Here is an 18,818-nt window from a genome sequence, read left to right as displayed (position 1 = left end):
ATGCCCACCTCCAAGGCCTCCATTGAGATCCTCAGCAGTTTCCATTGGCTGCCAGTATTTTTCCTCCCTAAAATGAATGATCATGAAATAACAAGAGGAGATGTTTAAGCAAAGAGCAGGGTATTACTCTGGGTTTGTACAAACTACAGAAAATTCAGCTTTTAGAGCATGAGAAGGATCTTGTTCATTTTTGACATCTAAGACCAGTCCAGTCAAAGAGAGATTTGCATTTTTCCTCAGAAGTCTCACTTCTGAGCAGCCCATCTGTGAGTGTGACCTTCCCTCATTAAACATGCAATCCTAACCACAAACACATTGAAGCTGACTCTCATTTTTCTTATATGCTGTTTTTTCTCCTCAGTATTGGGGGCACCCTCCCCATCGTGTTTGCCTATTTCTCTGAATTCCTGTCTCGTGAGAAGAGGGGGGAACACCTGAGCTGGCTTTGCATGTTCTGGATGATTGGTGGCATTTATGCTTCAGCAATGGCTTGGAGCATCATCCCACATTATGGTAATTTGTGCTTTTGAATTTCTACACCACCACATTCCTGCACCCCTACACCACCCCAAACCCTTGCACAGGTAGTGACAGTTCTTACACATCCCAGCATAAATAGCACTGAAAATAATAGATACCTGAAGTGCTCACAGAAGGTCTCATAGATTGACTGCATGATTGACTGATGGATATTGAGGCTGTAGATAGGACTGAATGGGGTTGCTTTCCATCTAAAGTCTCAAATACATCCCTTGAATTACACTGCTGGAGCCTGAGCTCTTCATCTGAATGTCAGCTCATTCGGGGAAAAATATAGACTGAGATTATACAGCAAATATTGATCCAGTTATCAAAAATAAGCAACTTTAATCAGGGAAATATTGGATGCTGTGGATGACAGCAATGAGCACAGCACATGTGCTTTCCCTTAGCCAAGTGTCCACACTGTCAGGGCTGTGTACCTGTGACACATCTGCCCAGCATGAGATGGGTTGAAGTCACTTCTGACTTCACCTAAATGGATGCAGGAGAGGAATGGGTTCCCTGCCCTCAGCTGGAAGTGGGAATGAAAAAGTAGACGGCTGTAAACTGAAATTTACCTGTGCTCTGAGAAGCAAAAGTCTGCATGTAGCATGGAATTCCTTGTAACTTGTGTATATAACTTAGGGAAACACCAGAAGCAAATATCTACTGGAAAAGATTAATTCCCCCAGTATTCAGTGACACCAGCTGTTTGCAAAATCCTGTTTGAGGAAAGTAGGACAGTTCACAAAACCCACAAAGGAAACCACTAACATTTACCTATCCATCATTTCATTTTTAGCACATTTAAAGCACATTCAGTATAAAGAAATATTCATGCTTTTGATTGATGAGACAGAGACTGTTGGAAGAAATAGGTAAACTTACTGTAGTGGTTTCAGATAGAAATAATTCTATTACCTGCAACAACATTGCTTTTAAAAGCCCTTAGATATTTACATTACAATTATTTTTCAGATGACTTTTTGATATTGTGTTTTTGTAGCTTCTTTTTTGATTTCCACTGTTCCACCTACTCTTTTGGAACTTTGTGAAATCATTAGAACACCATGACTGGCTAAGATGAGGCATCTGCAAAACCCATTGCTTGATGACTTCCTTATTATGTGAATAAAATTTTTATAGGAAAAAAAAATTATTTTAACACTCCTTATGAGATTTGAGCCTAGGGAGAGTGAATGGAGCAATGTAAGAGAATGAGGCTGTACTTTCCAGTTCTTAGCAGGGGAACACCTAACTTGGTCAAAAACCAGGAAAAAATCAGGAGAAGGGGTATCTCAAATGCAGGATTAGGATTTTGATGTTTTTAAGTTTAAACCCCAGCTCAGGTTTTTGTAGGTCTGGAAAAAAAATAAGCTTGCTTTTCTTGCTCACTTCCATGAAATGTGAAATACATATGTGATGCAGGAGATGGAAAGAAGTTGTCTGTAAAGTGCCTCTCAGATCAGAGATTTAACCTTTGTAAATCTTCACTAACATCACTGAGAAGCAATCAATTATGGCCCTTATTCCTGTGCCATTTTCCAGCCTTCCTTGCCTACAGCTGCTCTGAGCTGTTCCTATCACTGGGTGATTTCTAAACTGAAAGATAAAAGAGGGTTTTTTAAAGGCAGAGCCTGAGCATGCTCCAATTTCTGTAATGAGCATGAACTTGCTGCAATCCACTGAACACGCTGTAGAGCCTCCAAGAGCCACCAGCACTAAGAATAGCAAACTTTCAACCTGTCCTCATGTCATACAGAGCTGCAAAGTTCTGAGCAGAGGAAAACTCAGAGCTCCTGGTCAGTGTTTTCACTTGTTGGCTCTTGCTGTTTCCAGGCTGGGGGTTCAGTATGGGAACCAAGTACCACTTCCACAGCTGGAGAGTCTTTGTGCTGGTGTGTGCCCTGCCCTGCATCGCCTCCCTGGTGGCGCTGAAATTCATGCCTGAAAGCCCACGGTTTTTGCTGGAGGTAAGGTGATTCATCTCTGATACCTGCAGAGGATGGCAGGTCCCTAACGTGCCACCGTCTGTCTGTCTTTGTCCCATCAAACACACAGAGCACAAGCTCAGAGGCAAAGCCACTCCTGTGTGTCTACCCCAGCTCCACAGACTGCCTGAACCCCAAAGGTTGCAGGCTGTGGGGTCAGTCACTGATGATCAGTGTGTCAGATGGGGTTACAGAAGGAAGGTAGTGAGAGATGGGAATTTTATCTGTCCAACAAAGGCACTTTGAAAACATCTCACAGAGTTTGGGCATGAAACTGCTGAATCCTGGTGGTAGAGCAAAGGGTTAAAGCACATTTTACTGAGTCAAATACTTAAAGCTCAGAAATCTTAAGCAAGTTTCTGTATCTCCACAGATGGGATATGTATCAATACATAGTTCAAGCCTGCAAGTCTTTAGCAGAGTTGGGATGAGAGTCCTGTTCTCTTCATCCATCTCCTCTTCTATATGTTTTTAAAGCTCTCTCCCTGACCCTTTTTCTGACTCAGGCAGTTTTAGGACAATTCCTTTCTCCAGCACAGAGATGCTGCACTCTGTGAATACCCGCCATGCCTTCAGCTCTTGGGGTTTCACGCAGCCCAGGCTGTCTGTGTGCCTCTCTGCTATGCTGGACCACTAGAATTGCTTTCTCTCTGTGCTTTGACAAATTACAGAGCTGGGAGTTTTAACACTTGCTTTCCTTCTCTTTGGTGTTTTCAGATTGGTAAACACGATGAAGCTTGGATGATTCTCAAGCAAGTCCATGACACCAACATGCGGGCCAAGGGCGAGCCAGAGAGGGTGTTTACGGTGAGTTGAGCAAAGCCATTGCTTAAGAAAAGCTGGACAGACCCTCCTTAGAGCAGCACAGCATGACTTTATTTCTCCTCAGGACTCTTTCAATGTAATCTCTCCCCCAGCAACCACAAAATGGATTCTGAGAAACATTTTGTGGGTTTAATCTTAGATGTCAGTCTGTTTTTCCAAGAATTAGACAAATATGTCAATTGCAGCAAGTACTCTTCATTCCTGGTGTTATTCTACATCCTTTAAACCAGTGATTTCTCAATTATGCACGTGTTTAATTAGCTTGCTCTAAGAGACTAAAACAAAATAAGAGACATATTAGCCATGTGGGAGACCTGAGTCACTCCTTTCTCCATTCTGGCTTCTAATCAAAGTCTGATTAAACTTCACGTACTTTCTAATAAGCTTTCCAAACTCCACCTGCCTCATATCCAGTCTTTAATCTCTCCAAGGGAAAGTGGGATGAGTGGCTATTACTCATTGGTCTGCTGCTTGTTGTGAAAAAGGTCACACCAGCAGAGTGGTTAACAGTAAAATCAGAGGAAAGGTTTATGCTGGGGTTAGCTGCAAATTACTATAATTCAGTGTTGAAATCCTGGTGAGCCAGCCAGGGAAGAACTCTTGATTTATTCTTTTAAAGATGAGAGCACAGATGCTTTTAAAGGATGGAAAAAAGGAGATACACTTGTGTGTGAAACATGTATTTTTGATCAAGAAGGAAAGCAACGCTCATGTTCAGAAGGGTTGTCAGGAGACTGTGCCCTTTGGGAGTGATCCTTCAAGGAAAATAAAATTTCCTATCTGAGCATGACAACTGCAAGCAGGTTCATGTGGGATCTTAATGAGCATGTGTTATTTTTAGGCTACCAACCATTTGAGTAATGCAAGCCCTGATAGCAGAGGTGAGAAGTGGTTTTCTTCAAATCCATCACCGGCTTTGCTGTAACGCCGAGCTGGGAAATGAATCTCAAATATAAATATATATAAATATATATATATATATATATATATATATATATCTCACAAAGTAGGGCACTATGAGAGTCTGAGGTGAGTAGGAGAATGGAGGAGCAGCTGTACAGCCCCCATTAGTGCTGGTTACTCCATGCCACAGAGCCGTGACTGCAGTGGAGGAGCTGAGCCGCGATGTGCTGACACCCCTGGCACAGGAGGCTGATCACTGCTCCTGGTGTGGCACAGACTGCCAGGGTTTGTGCTTTTCTGACAGGCCAGAAGCTGTCAGTTTGTGGTGAGTCAGCCTGAACGGGACAGCTCCCAGATCTGACATTTAATCACTGCCAGGAAGAGGAATGCGGAGACTCCAGAGCTGAGCCAAGGCGCTCGTTCACACTCAGAAATTTATTCAGCAGATTTTCGCCTCCTCCATGTGTTTACAAACAGTTCTGTTTTCCTTTAATATGTCCTTTAATTAAATTTGCTAAGCAAATATTTTCTGGTATACATTTGTAAGTTTTCCTGAGCAGTCCAGTTCCTGTATTCAGCAGTGAAAATTCAGATTATTTTGGTGAAGCAAACTCATTGGTTGCATTGTGTGGGCTCACTTGATGGCAGGATACATTTTCAGCTGCAAAGATTCCCATCTACACATTCATTTGTCATAGAAGTTCTGTCAGTGGTATTTAAAAGATGTTGAATGAGAAATGTTCCTGCTAGTTGCCTTAGAAGAATGAAATCCTGAGGATGCAGTTTGGGTACAAGTGGCTGATCTTGTAGATTATTTTTACTCTACTTTCTGAGTCCTGATTTGTAGTGGGAATCTGAAGACAGAGAAATGAGGTAGTATATAGGTACATTAGCCAGCAAATGAAAGATTAAAGTAGACAGGATGTGCTTAAAATATTTCATGGAAGAGGAGAGAGAGAGAGGATGAAGGGATAGATGAAAAGAAGGAAGCAAGGCTTATTTCTGTTAATACTCTCTTGCTGTAATTAAATCAATGAGCTCAATTGCTAATGCTAACTTTCAAGGAAAAAAAATAGGGGTTATTTGGTGGAAACATTGCCCAGAAAACAGTAGAATTTAAATCCACCAAAGATCAATTCTAGAAATTGCAGTCTAATTTTTTTCCTTCTTTTTTTTCCTCCAGGTTTCCTATATCAAAACTCCAAAGCAAGTAGATGAATTTATTGAAATCCAGAGCTCAACAGGGACCTGGTACCAGCGGTGGCTGGTCAGAATCACGACTACATTAAAACAGGTAAAGAGGAGAAAAAAACTTCACACACTGTTCCTGTGCCTCTTTGCTACAGGTCATTTTACCTTGAAATCCTGACTGCCCCCTCAGAAAATCTGGTTTTTGCAAAGAGCTGTAATCTGAGTGCATTTTCTATGCAGATGTGTGCAAGCTGCCATGCTGCCACCCAGGCTCCAAAATGCCCCTGTGAGCATCACTGTGATCCAGCAGTGCAGGGCTTCCAGGAGCAGCCACAGCCCCAAGCACTTGGCTCTCCTCCTGAGCAGATAAATATTGATTCTCTCTCCCCAAGCCTTAAGTGGAATTACCACCTGCAGTGGAGGCAGAAAGTGCTAGCTCTTTGTTCCTGCTGAGACCAAGTTTCTAAGAATATTGCATTGTCTTCTAAGCTAATTTAACCTTTCACACCTGCTATGCTGCTCACCTAATGCCTGTGTAGGACTGTGGAAAACATTGCTAGAACGTCTAGTCTTGAAGGATGAGCTGAAAATAAAGAAAGCCCTTCTTAATAGCAATGCAGATGCTATACTATTACTATACTTATGTGTCAAGATAAGACCTTGAGGAGTTGCATCCCCTCATGTTCTTGGCAGCATTTTCTGCAATGAGTCAAGAGCAGAATTTGGTTTGCCTCCTGCTTGGCTTCATCCCTACCTGATTTCATCTCATACCTCCTAAAGTACCAGCTGTGTTTGGACTTTTGCTCTTCAGAGAGCTTTTTATCTCAGTTTGAAAGCACTCCTGACACTATACATATATTTGAAAAGATAAGGTTGTCAGAGGGTCTGAGAACAATCTCATATCCACATTTGCTGGTATAACCTGAGAGAGACGCTGCCTCATACCCAGCCCTGATCATGCACTCTAGCTCATTACAGAGGGCTCAGATCAAGTACTCTAGCACTGAGCTGAATAAGTGATTTTTTGTAAGCCATTTACTTGATAAATATAATTTTGAAAAAACACTGAATATAAGCCATACATCTGACCTCCCTCCAATGAACCCATTTTTCTGACATTAGGTTTATGATGCACTCAGAAATTAAGCTGTCAAGTGTCTGCTGGGGTGTCCTGGCAGCTAATTCCTTCTTGTGAATTTGTAGGTCTGGGACAATGTGCTATATTGTTTAACAGCCCAGTACAGGATGAACACACTGATGCTGGCTGTGGTTTGGTTTACAATGGCCTTAAGGTAAGGAAGATACTTCTTTATATTTTTCAGGAAGCTAAAGCACTATTCAGAGTCTGAATATTTATTTACACGTGTAAATAAACTATTACAAAATTAATCCTGGTCTTATTTTAAAGAGCCTTTGTGAACTAAGCCTTGCTCTCCTACAAATATTGATCAATCTGACTGCTTTATATGAAGTACAAGGTGCTTTGAACGAATCAGGACTTGAGAAGTGGTTGGTAGCACAGCAATAGATTGACTTTCTCACCTTTAGATCTTTCATTTGATCTTGTCCACACACACAAAAAAAAGACACAACCCTACCAGACTCTCAGCTGTTCCTTAGTCTAGATCAAAACCACTCAGGGGAGTTTTAAATCTAAACTACAGGTAAATTTTACCTAACTCTCACTTGAATTGCACACTTAGAGAAATCAGCCCATTTTGTTTATTCTCTGCTATTTTAATGGGTATCAAGGTTAGCACATTTCTGTATTCCCCAGCCAAGGGGAGCTGAAATGAATTGTCCTGCTTCAAGTGAAGGAGAATGGACCAATTTATTTCTGAGATCAGCAGGGTGCTTAGAGCGTAGAAACACTTTGCTCAGTCCTGTGTCAGACCTGAGCAAGGATTTGTGTCAGACGTGCATTCTTATTTGGAGTTTAACAAGTTTACAAGCTGTGAAGTGGGTCTTTGGAAGAATCTTGTGTCCTGATGTGTCTCCCAATCCTGCTGCAGTTACTATGGCCTTATTGTCTGGTTCCCTGACATGATCCGCTATTTCCAAGACGAGGCATATGATTCCCGGGTGAAGATCTTTGATGAGGAAGAAGTGTCCCATTTCACCTTCAATTTCACCCTGGAAAACCAGATCCATAGAAATGGGGAATACAGGAACGACAAGTAAGTGAAAAGAATTTGCTTTGATGCATTCAAACTGAAATAATTTTCTAGAAAGCTCTTTCTTTCTTTTCCATTTTCCATCATCATGAACTTCTCTGTTGTTCTTTTGGACACTCAATCTAAATCTCTCAAGTCCCAGAGCAGGTTTTGACAGACAAAGAATTTTTTAATCCTTTTTTCCCACCTACTTTGCCTCTGTCACTGACTTCTGCAGAACCCAGGGGATGCCAGGGAGGAGTTCTGCTTCCAGCAGCCCTGAGTTGGGATCAGGGCAGCAAGTGTCCCCCTGGCCATGCTGGGCAGCCCTGCATGCAGAGGTGACTTCTTTTTCCTTAGCCCACACTGACATCTACTGGGCTTGGGCAGCCACTGGTAATGAAATTGCTGCTAGATTGCCAAAATAAAAAGCTATTTCTTCTTGAAGTCTTCTATATGAATTACCCCAGTCTCCATCCTGCTGCCCACTAGTGCAAGCTGGGCTATGGCCATAATGGGGTGCTTCTCCCACTGCAGTCACTGTCTCCCCAAAAATGAATGAATCACCTTCTCTTTTAGTGCTTTGAAGTCAGTGCATTTGCTCCGGCAGAACATCATTGCTTTCCTTCCCTTTTGCCTCCTATTTGGGCTGGCCTTGTTTTTCCTTCTGCATCCAGCCTGGACCCCAATCACACGATGTTCCACAGCAGAGTAAATCCTGGTCATTCCATTACTACCATTCAAAATCCCAATAAAATCCCAATAAAAAGGAAATCCCAATAAAAAGGAAAAATATCCCTCTGTAATTTCTGTGATCTCATTACCCCAGGTAGACCTAACAGGATGCTGCTCCAGCTGCCTTGCTGGAGGCAGCTCCTCCCTATATTCAATGTTACACAAAACACTCATTGTTTTAATCTTCACAGCTGAAACCACATCCCATTGCCCAGCCAGCTTGTTCCAATCTCCTCAGAAATAATTTCCTTGTTATATATTTGATATACATTGGTGGGGGACCCCAATATGTGACCTCATGTCCTTCCATACACCTTCCCTGCAGCAAGGAGCTGAGCTTGATGATGCAAACCTAGCCTTACAATTCCTGTCCCACAAAAGAAAGTGTTTAGAAGTGGATGTTGGTCAAATTTAGAGATTGGGGACATTTTTCTTATGCCTACAGGAGGTGCTGAATTTTCACTAACCTCACTGAGAATTAAGGATACTCAACACTGGCTGGTTGAAGACATAAAACTGATGTAAATCACTATTCTCCCACCTTGGCCCTCTCCATTTCAAATACTCAAAACCTCATCAAGCTATGTTGCAGTAATGCCCAGAAATTATCTCAGAATGGTTTACAGCTGTGTTTGCTGTTAGCTAAAACTCCATGGATGATCAGGCCATTGCTCTCTGAGTCTTCTAAAGTTGGGTGTTAAGAAAGCAAACTGCAGGAGGGAAAATGTTTTTTAACAGCCTTTAGGAGTAAATACATTACAAGGAGTAAATATATCACTGAGAAAATGCAGAACAGCTTAAGTTTTGCTGTAACCTGTGAGACCCTCTACATGGAGCAAAACACTTGAATAATCTTCTCGTGGTATTTGTGCATTAATAATTTCTGTTAGTAGGCTCAGTCAAGAAGCCCTGCAGTGCTCATTTAAAGGTGTAAACAACCATCACGTTATGCTGTGTTAAAAGTGCTCGATTCAATTAAGCTGCAGAGTATATGTTAGGAGGCTTTATTTCACCTGGTGACAGTCATGGCCTCTTTAACTGGAGCAGTAATGCTTGTTCTTAATAGCTCCTTACATCTCCTAAACATGTCTGTGCATTACCTAATACATCTTCTCAGTGTTCCTGCAAAACCTCACAGGTAAATCAATATTGTGTCATCCTTCAGGCAGCCAGGTCAGACATGTCACACTTCCCATCAGAGGAGAAATCAATCACCTGACACAGTTTATTATTTTTAGTGAAATCTGTTTTCGTTACATGGTAAGTAATAAACCTCAAACAGCGATGGTTACAAGCAGAACTCAGATTATCTCCCCACTCTCTCCAGAATCCCTGCTGCATTTTCACTTAAAAAATCACTTTGAGTTTAAACAACTGTCAGAAACCTTTCACCAAATGGCTCAATAGGCTCCTGATAATGTCTGGTTTTATTTATGATGGAGGAAGGGGGAGACTAAGGAAGGCAGCAAGGTCAGCTCATGAAGGAAATGCCCTGCATTGAGTGAAATTCTGTCATCTTCAGACAGATTACGACTGAACACAAGAGGATTTGTGTCCCCTCAGCTTTAGAAGCACATTTTCTCAGATGTGATTATTTTGAGGAAAAGAAAAACTGCACAAATCCCAAAATATCCATGTATCTTTGAAAAAAATACTCTTTAGACCCTTTCCTCCTAATAAAACACAGAAGCAACACCTTTTCTGTAAATGACACTAGAAATTAGAATTAGTGCTCTGTCTCTTGAAACAGCCACTGCACTCTATACAGTGTAGAAAATATCTTATAGCACAGAGTGAAGTTCTGTTTCCTGCCCCACAGATTTATTGGCATGAAATTCAAGGAGGTGAGATTTGAGGATTCATTATTTGAGGATTGCTACTTCGAAGATGTGAGATCCACTGAGACCTTCTTTGAAAACTGCACCATCATCTCTACTGTCTTTTATAACACCGGTAATGGGATTCCTGCTGCAGTGTCATCTCTGAAACTGGGAACATTTTTTTATCAGAAAACTATTTTATTAGAACTATTTTATCTGCTTTCTGGGAGAAAGGATGGTGGGGATCTGTGTGTTTGAGCGTGTGCTGGGTAACGAGAGTGATGCTGGAGGAGAAGAGTGTGATGCGTTTGGAAGGAGACCTCAGGTGGCTCCATCAGTGATTTTTACCCCATGGCTTCTGGTGTCTTTGGGTGCTGCATGGGAAATGCCAAATTCTGTGCTCAGGCAGGTTAAAGTAATGGCAAAATTCTAAGCAATTTACAGCTCTACTCAGTAAAACTGGCTTAGAATATCATTTCAAGCCGCCAGCCGTTGAAGATCATTATCAGTAAAGTAAGTCACTAATTTGTATCAAAAGTCACTAATAAAATTCACTTTAAGAAGTCACTAATTTATACCAAAAAGCTCTTAACTTCTACTCTAATAAAGAACAAATGATAATGCTATGAGAACCAAAGCCTGCATTGCCCTGTCCTTGTGGCATGGGGATACAGTTCAGTATACTGAGTGTACTCCACAAATAAAAGGAGTGTATGAGTTTGCATCTGCCAGGAGCCAAAGGCTCAGCTGGAGTTTGCCACTCTAATAAATTTCCACTGAAATAAATACTCCCTGGCCATTTCCAATGGATGAGAAGCTTCTCTTGGGTCTTTGGTTTGGTGTTTGCTGTTGTACGAGGAGAGTTCAGCCAAGCAGGGTCAAGCTTTTGCCTCTTTCCCTCCCAGATCTCTACGAACACAAATTCATCAACTGCAGGCTCATCAACAGCACGTTCATGAAGGAGAAGGAAGGCTGCCACATCGACTTTGAGGAGGACAATGATTTCCTCATCTACCTGGTCAGCTTCCTGGGCAGCCTGTCCGTGCTGCCAGGCAACATCATCTCTGCTCTGCTCATGGACAAAATCGGGAGGATAAAGATGATTGGTAAGTGGGGATGGTGGTGGTGATGGGGCAGGACAGGGTGGAGCTCAGCCCTGCAAACAGCCCTGCTCCGTGTGAATTTGTCATCCCCAAAACAAAAGGAGCAGAAGGATAAAGACTAGAGGGTCAGGCAGGTGATCCATGGCAGTAAGTGACCTACTCTCCACCTCCTCACCCTGCTTTTCTGTGTGTCTGTCTGTAACTTTTTTTTTTTTAATTTATTTTGCCTTTTGTGTCAAATCCGGCATGTTTTTGCAGTGTTCAGCAAATCAGGGTTAGAGCTAAAAAAGGATTGGGTTGCTGCTGAAGTCCAAAGCCTCTGTATAAATAAATGAACACTTTGCTTGTAGCAATGAATATTCACAATGGTTATTTGATGTGGCAACTTGACAGCCTAGGAGTTCCCTCTTTTGGTTCTTTATCTGATTTTCACATGATTGCACAAGCAGCTTCAGAGACCATATGGTAAATTAACTGACCATGTCACAGCCATGAAAGGAGCCCACTTTAGCATCCTGGGAATAAATTGTCAAGTTATCACCTCATCAGCTTTATGAATACTTTGGGAATTGCTGGTGTTGCAGCCTCCAGGGTTCAGACCTTGCTCTCATCCCATGATATGGGAATCATGCCCTGAGGGACAGCCAAAGGAAGGTAATAAAATCAGGGATGTGGCTCTGGGGTAAGGGATGAATCACTCTCTTGAGCTCCTCTCTCTCCTCTGAGAACAGAGGGAAGATTTAGCCCAGCCTCACCTTCAGACAGGTTAAAGTAGAGCAAGATTACTGTCTCAGGAATTTACACTGAGGGAAAATGAGCATTCATGTGGTGAACTTGAAAAAGACCCAAACAAACCAGAGGGTCTGTGAGAAATAAATTAGAGGAAGCTGAATGAGAATCAGATTGTCCATCCTGCAAACATGTCAGCGTTTCAGCATTTTCATCTGGAATTGAGATGACAGCTGGAGCCCTAAATGCTTATTTCTCCTGCAAAAAGATGAGAACGGGACAAAAATTAGTAATGACATGCTGAAACGCTTCACTATGGAATTTCCAATTGAAAGAGCCTTCTGGCATCCCACCTGTATCACTCTGTGGAACATATCATTTCTGGTCAGCTTAACAGGAAAACTGAATTTCTCCTTTGTGTTATGTGCCTTGCTGGGGCTTCAATTCATTTTTATCACTTTCTGCCAAACTTTATCTTGTGCAAAACAGCAGATCTTTTAGTGCCTTGACCAGTGCTGGGCTGGGCTTTTGCAGCACGGGGAATTTCCACAGCACACTGTGGGGATGTGGTCTGGCCTTGTACCATGGAGGAGAAGGGGACAAGGAGTCCTGCACAGCAGCTTTTCATAGGCAGGCCACTGCAGTGGGGAGATGCAATATAATGTCCAAATTGAAGCATTTTAGTTACACTTCAGCATCCAAATTATTTTGGATGATGTGCTAAATTGACTCCAAAACCACCAAACAGAGAAAATTGTTTGCTTTCCTGGTAATAAATGGAGATATTTCAGTGATAACAGAACATTCTGGTGAAAAATAGTTTGATTTTTCCCAAATTTTATCTTTCTGTTGAAAATTCTCAATGGGGTAGAAAGCAGTGATGTAGCTATTAATATTTCTGAATCTGAACTGTGCCTAACTGAGCATGAATGCTCTCACTTTCTCCCTCGGTGATGTTCATAAAATTATGGTTCCTGTGCAAATGTGCCATGAAATCTAATGATGTTCTTATAATTAAAAGAGACCTCAAGTGCTTCATACAAGTGACTGTAAATTATCCTAATTGGGACTAGAAATGTGTCAAGTGATACGATATGAAACGCACAAGCTTATCCCTAGAAACTCAAGTTGAAAAACCTTCACAATGATGCTTCCTCCTCATTGACTTTCATGTTTACTTGCCTCGGCTCTTCCTGGGTCCATCTGGAAGTCCGAGATGCTGGAAACCTGCCTGGAATTGCCTGTCTTCCCAGTCTTTGTAGAGCAGGACTATCAGCAAGATCAGGTGGACTTTGAGAACATTTCTAGGCTGGTTTCCAGCATCAGAGAATGACAGATAGGCAGCATCAAGGTGTTTTTGGGTGCTCAGAGATTTAATACTTACTGGGATGAAATGCCATCACTTGAAAGCCATCTTTAACAGATGTATTTGCTCAACTGTTGTCGCTATAGGACACAAAACAACACGAGCGCGCACACTGCTGCTCTCAAGGTGAAGGAAAGGGAAGCTTATTTTCTGACTTTAACATTCATAGTTTTCTAAAAGTGACAGTGGATTGGAGGGTGAAAATGCCACCTCTCCAATGACACTGGACAAACCAAGTCTATCAAATTTCTCTTTTTCTATAAAAGAACGCAAAACGATAAGCTATTTGCAGAAAGCGTGTGAGAAAGTTTGCTACAGGAAACTTTCAAGGAAAAGCAAACATCAGAAGGCTTAGAAAATCTTAAAAAATAGTGACAGTGACACCTCTCCAATGACACTGGACAAACCAACAGTCTATCAAATTTGAAGAGAATAAAAGAATGCAGAACAATAAGCGATTTACAGAAAGTGTGCAATAAAGTTTGCTACAAGGATGCGAACGTCAGAAGGCTTAGAAAATCTTGAAAAATCAGGGCGACAAGAGTCAGGGGAAGAGCACAACCAGGCAAGAAGCTGTGCCAGTGTTTTCCTGTTGGTTTCCCCCTGCAGGCGGCTCGATGCTTATCTCAGCCGTGTGCTGCTTCTTCCTGTTCTTCGGGAACAGCGAGTCGGCGATGATCGGCTGGCAGTGCCTCTTCTGCGGGGCCAGCATCGCCGCCTGGAACGCCCTGGATGTCATCACCGTGGAGCTCTACCCCACCGACAAAAGGTGCTCAGATTTCTCCCTCAATCCCCACCCTCTGCCTAGTCCTCTTGGTTCCCAGCAAAAAAAGCTGTGTATTTTTATTTATTTTACTTTCACCAGCCCGTCAGGGCTGTGTAATCTTGGGTCAGAACAGACATTTGCAAGCATAGTTCTGCATGTATGGCAGGTTGAACACAGGGACCACGTGGACATATGGAAATTATGGGCTGATGAATCGAAGAATCAGAGAACCATGATATCACAGAATGGTTTGGGTGGGATGGGACCTTAAAGATCAACGAGTTCTAAAATGAAAGAAGTACTCTGTCATTTGCATGGATGTGCATGGAGGTCTGGCCTTTCACACTGCATCTCCATCCTCTCATCATGCCTCATTACTGGGGCAGCCCTCCCATCCAAAACCTGGAGAAAACCATGTACACAGAGTGATTTGGGACATGGGGAAGAGCAGGAGACTTTGGGACAATGTCCTCTGGATTAAATCTTTCCTCACATTATTATAAGCCCCTTTTTGCCTTTTTCAGACTCTTGGGGCAAGCCAGAAATGAAGGAGAGGGACTGTACATTAAAAGTAGTGGACTTTTAGCTGCTGCGTGAAACAGAATTTAGAGGAAAGCTATGGTCTCTGGTGACAATCCAGTCCAGGCAGCCCTTGGAAGGGCTTTGAGGAGATCTAGAGCAGATTTTGTCCTCCTGTCTTTGGAGAGGGCAAAGGCTGACAGAGTGGGCCATCCTAGAGCTAGGGAGAAGGTGAGATGAAAACGAGAAATGAGTGCACACAGACATTCTCCTCATTCACACAGACACACAAAACAGCTGCATCTATTTATCTACTTATTTATTCCACCCAGTTTTACTTGCTAGAAGCATAGCCTGGGAAGCATAAGAGCATTCACAAAATAACCCATCCAAACCTTCTGTAGCTGTGCCAGAACCTGCCTCCCAACCATTGCTTTCTGCTTTTCCTCCCCACAGGGCAACAGCCTTTGGCATCCTCAACGGGCTTTGCAAGTTTGGTGCCATCCTGGGGAACTCCATCTTCTCCTCCTTCGTAGGGATAACCAAGGTGGTTCCCATCCTCCTGGCCTCCTCCGCCCTGGTTGGGGGTGGCCTGCTGGCTCTGCGCCTGCCAGAGACTCGAGAACAGGTCCTGATGTGAGCAGCAGAGGCCGTGGGGGCTTGCGGGGGGTGGGGGCAGATGTAGGAGAAGAACAAAAAAGAGCCATGTCTGGAAAACCCAAAACGTTCATTCTGTGCTGTTCTGTCGGCACCTCAAAGCGAGACGGAGGAGGGGAAGAAGAACCAAGAACAACCCGCAGGGATTTAAACAAAACCATCGTTCCTGACCTTATTACAGCCACGACTGGTGCATGCAGCCCCCACACACCCCTTGCAGAGCTTGGGAGCCCCCCCTGTCCCTGTCCATCCCCCTGCAAGGACACCAGAGGCAGACAGCAGCTCCGTGCCCGCGTGGAGGACAGACAGGAGGACAGACCCGACCCTCCTGCCCTGCCCAGCTGGAGACCCTGCCCTGCCCAGCCATCCGGCTGTGCTCAGGCACACAGAGCATCCAGGGAGGGCAGGTAACACACCTGCTCCAGGTGAGCTCCAGCCATAGGGCTAACAGTGGCAGATGTGGCCACTGGCCCCAGCTGTCTTGATTTTGGGATTACCACTCCACCCTGGAAGAGTGAGAGTTCTGATTTCTCAAGGATGTGAGGGTGGGTGCTCAGCTGTCTCAGAAGACTCAGAGCTTCAAAGCCGTTTACTGTCTCCACTTGGGCACAGGGAATTACTAGACACTTTCTTGCTGTGGAAGAGAAATATATAAACAATTATATATATATACATATATGTGTGTATTTACACCTACTTGCAAACTTACATACACCCATTGAAGTGGTCAGCTATTAAAATTTAGGATTTCTAATTTCTGCACCCTTTAGAGGATTTTAAGAGTGGCACCAAAACCAAATCCCAGTAATTCAAGGAGGAGTCATGATCAACTCAGTGACACTTTGCTCTTTACATCAAGATACCAAATATTTAAATGTCTTAGTGACTGGGAATATATATTTCTATAATGATTAAGAGGGTTTTTTCCTTACAGCTTTCACAGAGGAGAAATTGATATGATATTGGAGCATTCCACAAACCAAATGTGTACATATTATCCAGTGTAAATAGGGGATTTTTGCCTAATACCTAGAGAATGGTAACTGTGAATTTACCAGCATTTTAGCCATATTATTTGAAGAATATGATGCTTGATTTTCTAATATACTTGGGTCTCATTGAAACACTATAAGCACAGTTACTTAAAGCCATTTAACTTGTTACACAGGGAATGCACACAGCAAGCTTTCACTGTACAGAACATTAAATTCCCCATTAAGTGGCACAGTTTAGCTTGATATCCTGTGGAGAACATTTCTGAAATTTGTGTGCCCTTTTTATCATACCAGTTAAGTCCTGTTGCACCTAGAGGCAAAGTGAGTTGTGTATTTTGGGGTGTGTTTCCCTGGGAAACCAGAAGGAAAAGCACCCTGCTCAATAACACACCAGTGCTCACAATGGATGAGATAACACTAATTATACCCTTGCAACAAGCTCAGCAACAGACCAGAATTGATCTGAAACCACCACATAGTGCAGCTAATTTGTCAAACCAGGATATTCCGTGACACAAAAAATTTATTTTGTACTTTTTCTGGTGATCTTCTCATTTACCTTTTGTTGGATCTTTGTCGGTTTTTGTTTGTTTTCATTTTTTTGGCGATTTTTTTTTTTTTTTTAAAGAAAACCAAGCAAGGCTAGGCTGAGATCCTGCAGGAGTGATGTCTCACAGCCCTGCCTTTGGCTGCACAGGCACAGCCCCTTGCACTTAGCCCAGGCTGCAGCTGTGGGACTCAGCGTGGCGCTGCTGAAGGACACAGCAGGGTCAGATCACAAGCAGCAAATCCCTGCCAATGAGGCAAAAGCCTCTAATGAGCATCACTTTTATCATTGTGTCAATCAGGGATAAACACTCGTGGATCAGCTAGGCTACAATGGGCTGTTTTTGAGAGTTCTGACCTTTATTCTGAGGTTTATGGAATTGATGAAATCACAAGCTGCTATAATAACTGAGCTTATTATGCATCATTTCTTCATTTTATGGGTAGCTTAGGCTTCTTTTATTATTATTTATTTTATTTGTCTTCAAAACAGCAAGGTTCCTTCTCTAAGGTGGGAGTGAATGTAATTATGTCCTTCGACAGCAGTTCACAGCTTCTGTTCAGAATCACAGCCCAGAATGTGAGGTTTTTCTCTGAGAATATCTGGTCCTTTTGCATGATGAGAAACAGTTTAAATATGTATTTTAACACAAAAGGTCACCATGACCTTTAGGCTTCATCCATTTTGTTGGGCTGTGCTTGCCAATTGCCACATTACAACTGGACAGAGGGGGAGAAATTTTGTTTCATTTTCTGGATTATTCATTTGTGTAGCTCTGAGGAACTAGAACCTATTTGTCTAAATATGTATTTTGCATAACATTCCTATTTACATGTCACCCAAAGCTCACAGCAAACCTGTTTGTGTTCTCCTTGACATTTTGCAGTGGCATTAATGACATCATTTATTTTGCAAAACTTCCCTGTTAATTTCCAGAGAAGGAAGAAATTGAAATCATGAGGAGATAGAAATGGCAAGGTAATATTAGGAAATATTATCCAATATTAGAAACCCTCCTTCCTTACAAAATGGCTCTTTCACAGGCTGCTAAACCTTACCCCCCACAGACCAGCTGGGACGAGGTAAAGGGTAATGGGATCTCATTGTCAGTGTCACCTGGAAATTCTTTGTACCCTAAAATCCATGGGTCAGTCACTTAAGGGCTAAGGGATATTGGATGTGTTGGGACAAGGCTCCTACCCCTGGCTTGAGCAGGGAGTTTGTGACCAACAGGAGAGAGCAAACACACAGAGATAAAGGATTGTTGTCCCGAGATAAAGGACAACAGTGAGCAGAGAAGGAAGAAAGGAAAAGCTGAGGAGAGCTCCCATCACCCAGCTCAGACACACAGGGTTGGACTGAATGGATTGCCATGGTTCTCAGCTGAAAGGCAGAGGGAATGTGTGGGACCCTGGGGATGGCTTGTCCAGGACAGTCCTGCTCCTTCAGGGACAGACAGATCTAGGGCAGCAGCTGCAGCTCAGGCATTGCGTTTGTGACACCTGGGCTGGCATCTCCCACCCAGTTCAGTGGGGACAGGCTCAGGCAATATTCCCAATGTGTGTATTTGCAGTCTTTGCCGTGGTGTAAATCAGTGTGGGTGTCACACTGCTGCTCTCCAGGGCAGAACAGCAGCTGGGTGCAGCCTCCTCTGCACTGGCTGGGGTTTGTTTTGGGCTCAGTTTCAAGCCTTGGCCACCTGCAAGGCTTAGCCTCAGTCATGGATCCTTGAGCCTCAAGCAAGGGAAGATTTCTCCTCAGGCACCTCCTCTGATGGCTCAGCTTAATTTCTGCTGTAAAATCAGCATTGTTCCTGCTGTTCAAGGGCCAGCACATCTCCTCCCTCAGTTCCCCTGCCGACATCCGCCACAGGGACTGTCTCTGTCTGGGATACACTGGGCTATCCACAGAGAAACCTGCTGAGCACAGCTCCCCTGATGGCCTCTGCACAGCACCATCCCCATGGATTTGTGAACTTCACTGCAGCAGGGACACA

The 18,818-nt window shown here is 43.1% G+C and overlaps 1 protein-coding gene across 2 annotated transcripts in view; it reads left to right on the top strand.

The window, feature by feature from the left end:
• SV2B (synaptic vesicle glycoprotein 2B) overlaps positions 1-15,593 on the top strand; it is a 59,954-nt gene extending 44,361 nt beyond the window's left edge. For both annotated transcript variants that reach the window (XM_054272945.1, XM_054272944.1), the window contains exons 4-13: positions 362-513; positions 2,362-2,495; positions 3,231-3,320; positions 5,425-5,535; positions 6,636-6,724; positions 7,445-7,609; positions 10,140-10,273; positions 11,046-11,246; positions 13,948-14,107; positions 15,080-15,593. In XM_054272945.1, the coding sequence (XP_054128920.1) occupies positions 362-513; positions 2,362-2,495; positions 3,231-3,320; positions 5,425-5,535; positions 6,636-6,724; positions 7,445-7,609; positions 10,140-10,273; positions 11,046-11,246; positions 13,948-14,107; positions 15,080-15,263 (1,420 nt within the window). In that variant the 3' untranslated portion in view covers positions 15,264-15,593. The remainder of the gene's footprint in view (positions 1-361; positions 514-2,361; positions 2,496-3,230; positions 3,321-5,424; positions 5,536-6,635; positions 6,725-7,444; positions 7,610-10,139; positions 10,274-11,045; positions 11,247-13,947; positions 14,108-15,079) is intronic.
• The last annotated feature ends 3,225 nt before the right edge of the window (positions 15,594-18,818 follow it).

The sequence above is a fragment of the Melozone crissalis genome, unplaced genomic scaffold (assembly GCF_028551555.1).
Source record: "Melozone crissalis strain CALT ecotype California unplaced genomic scaffold, PUWL_Pcris_2 ptg000014l_1, whole genome shotgun sequence".
Classification (NCBI taxonomy): Eukaryota; Metazoa; Chordata; class Aves; order Passeriformes; family Passerellidae; genus Melozone; species Melozone crissalis.
The sequence above is the reverse complement of the archived record's forward strand: the minus strand, read 5'-3'. Positions and strand labels throughout refer to the sequence as shown.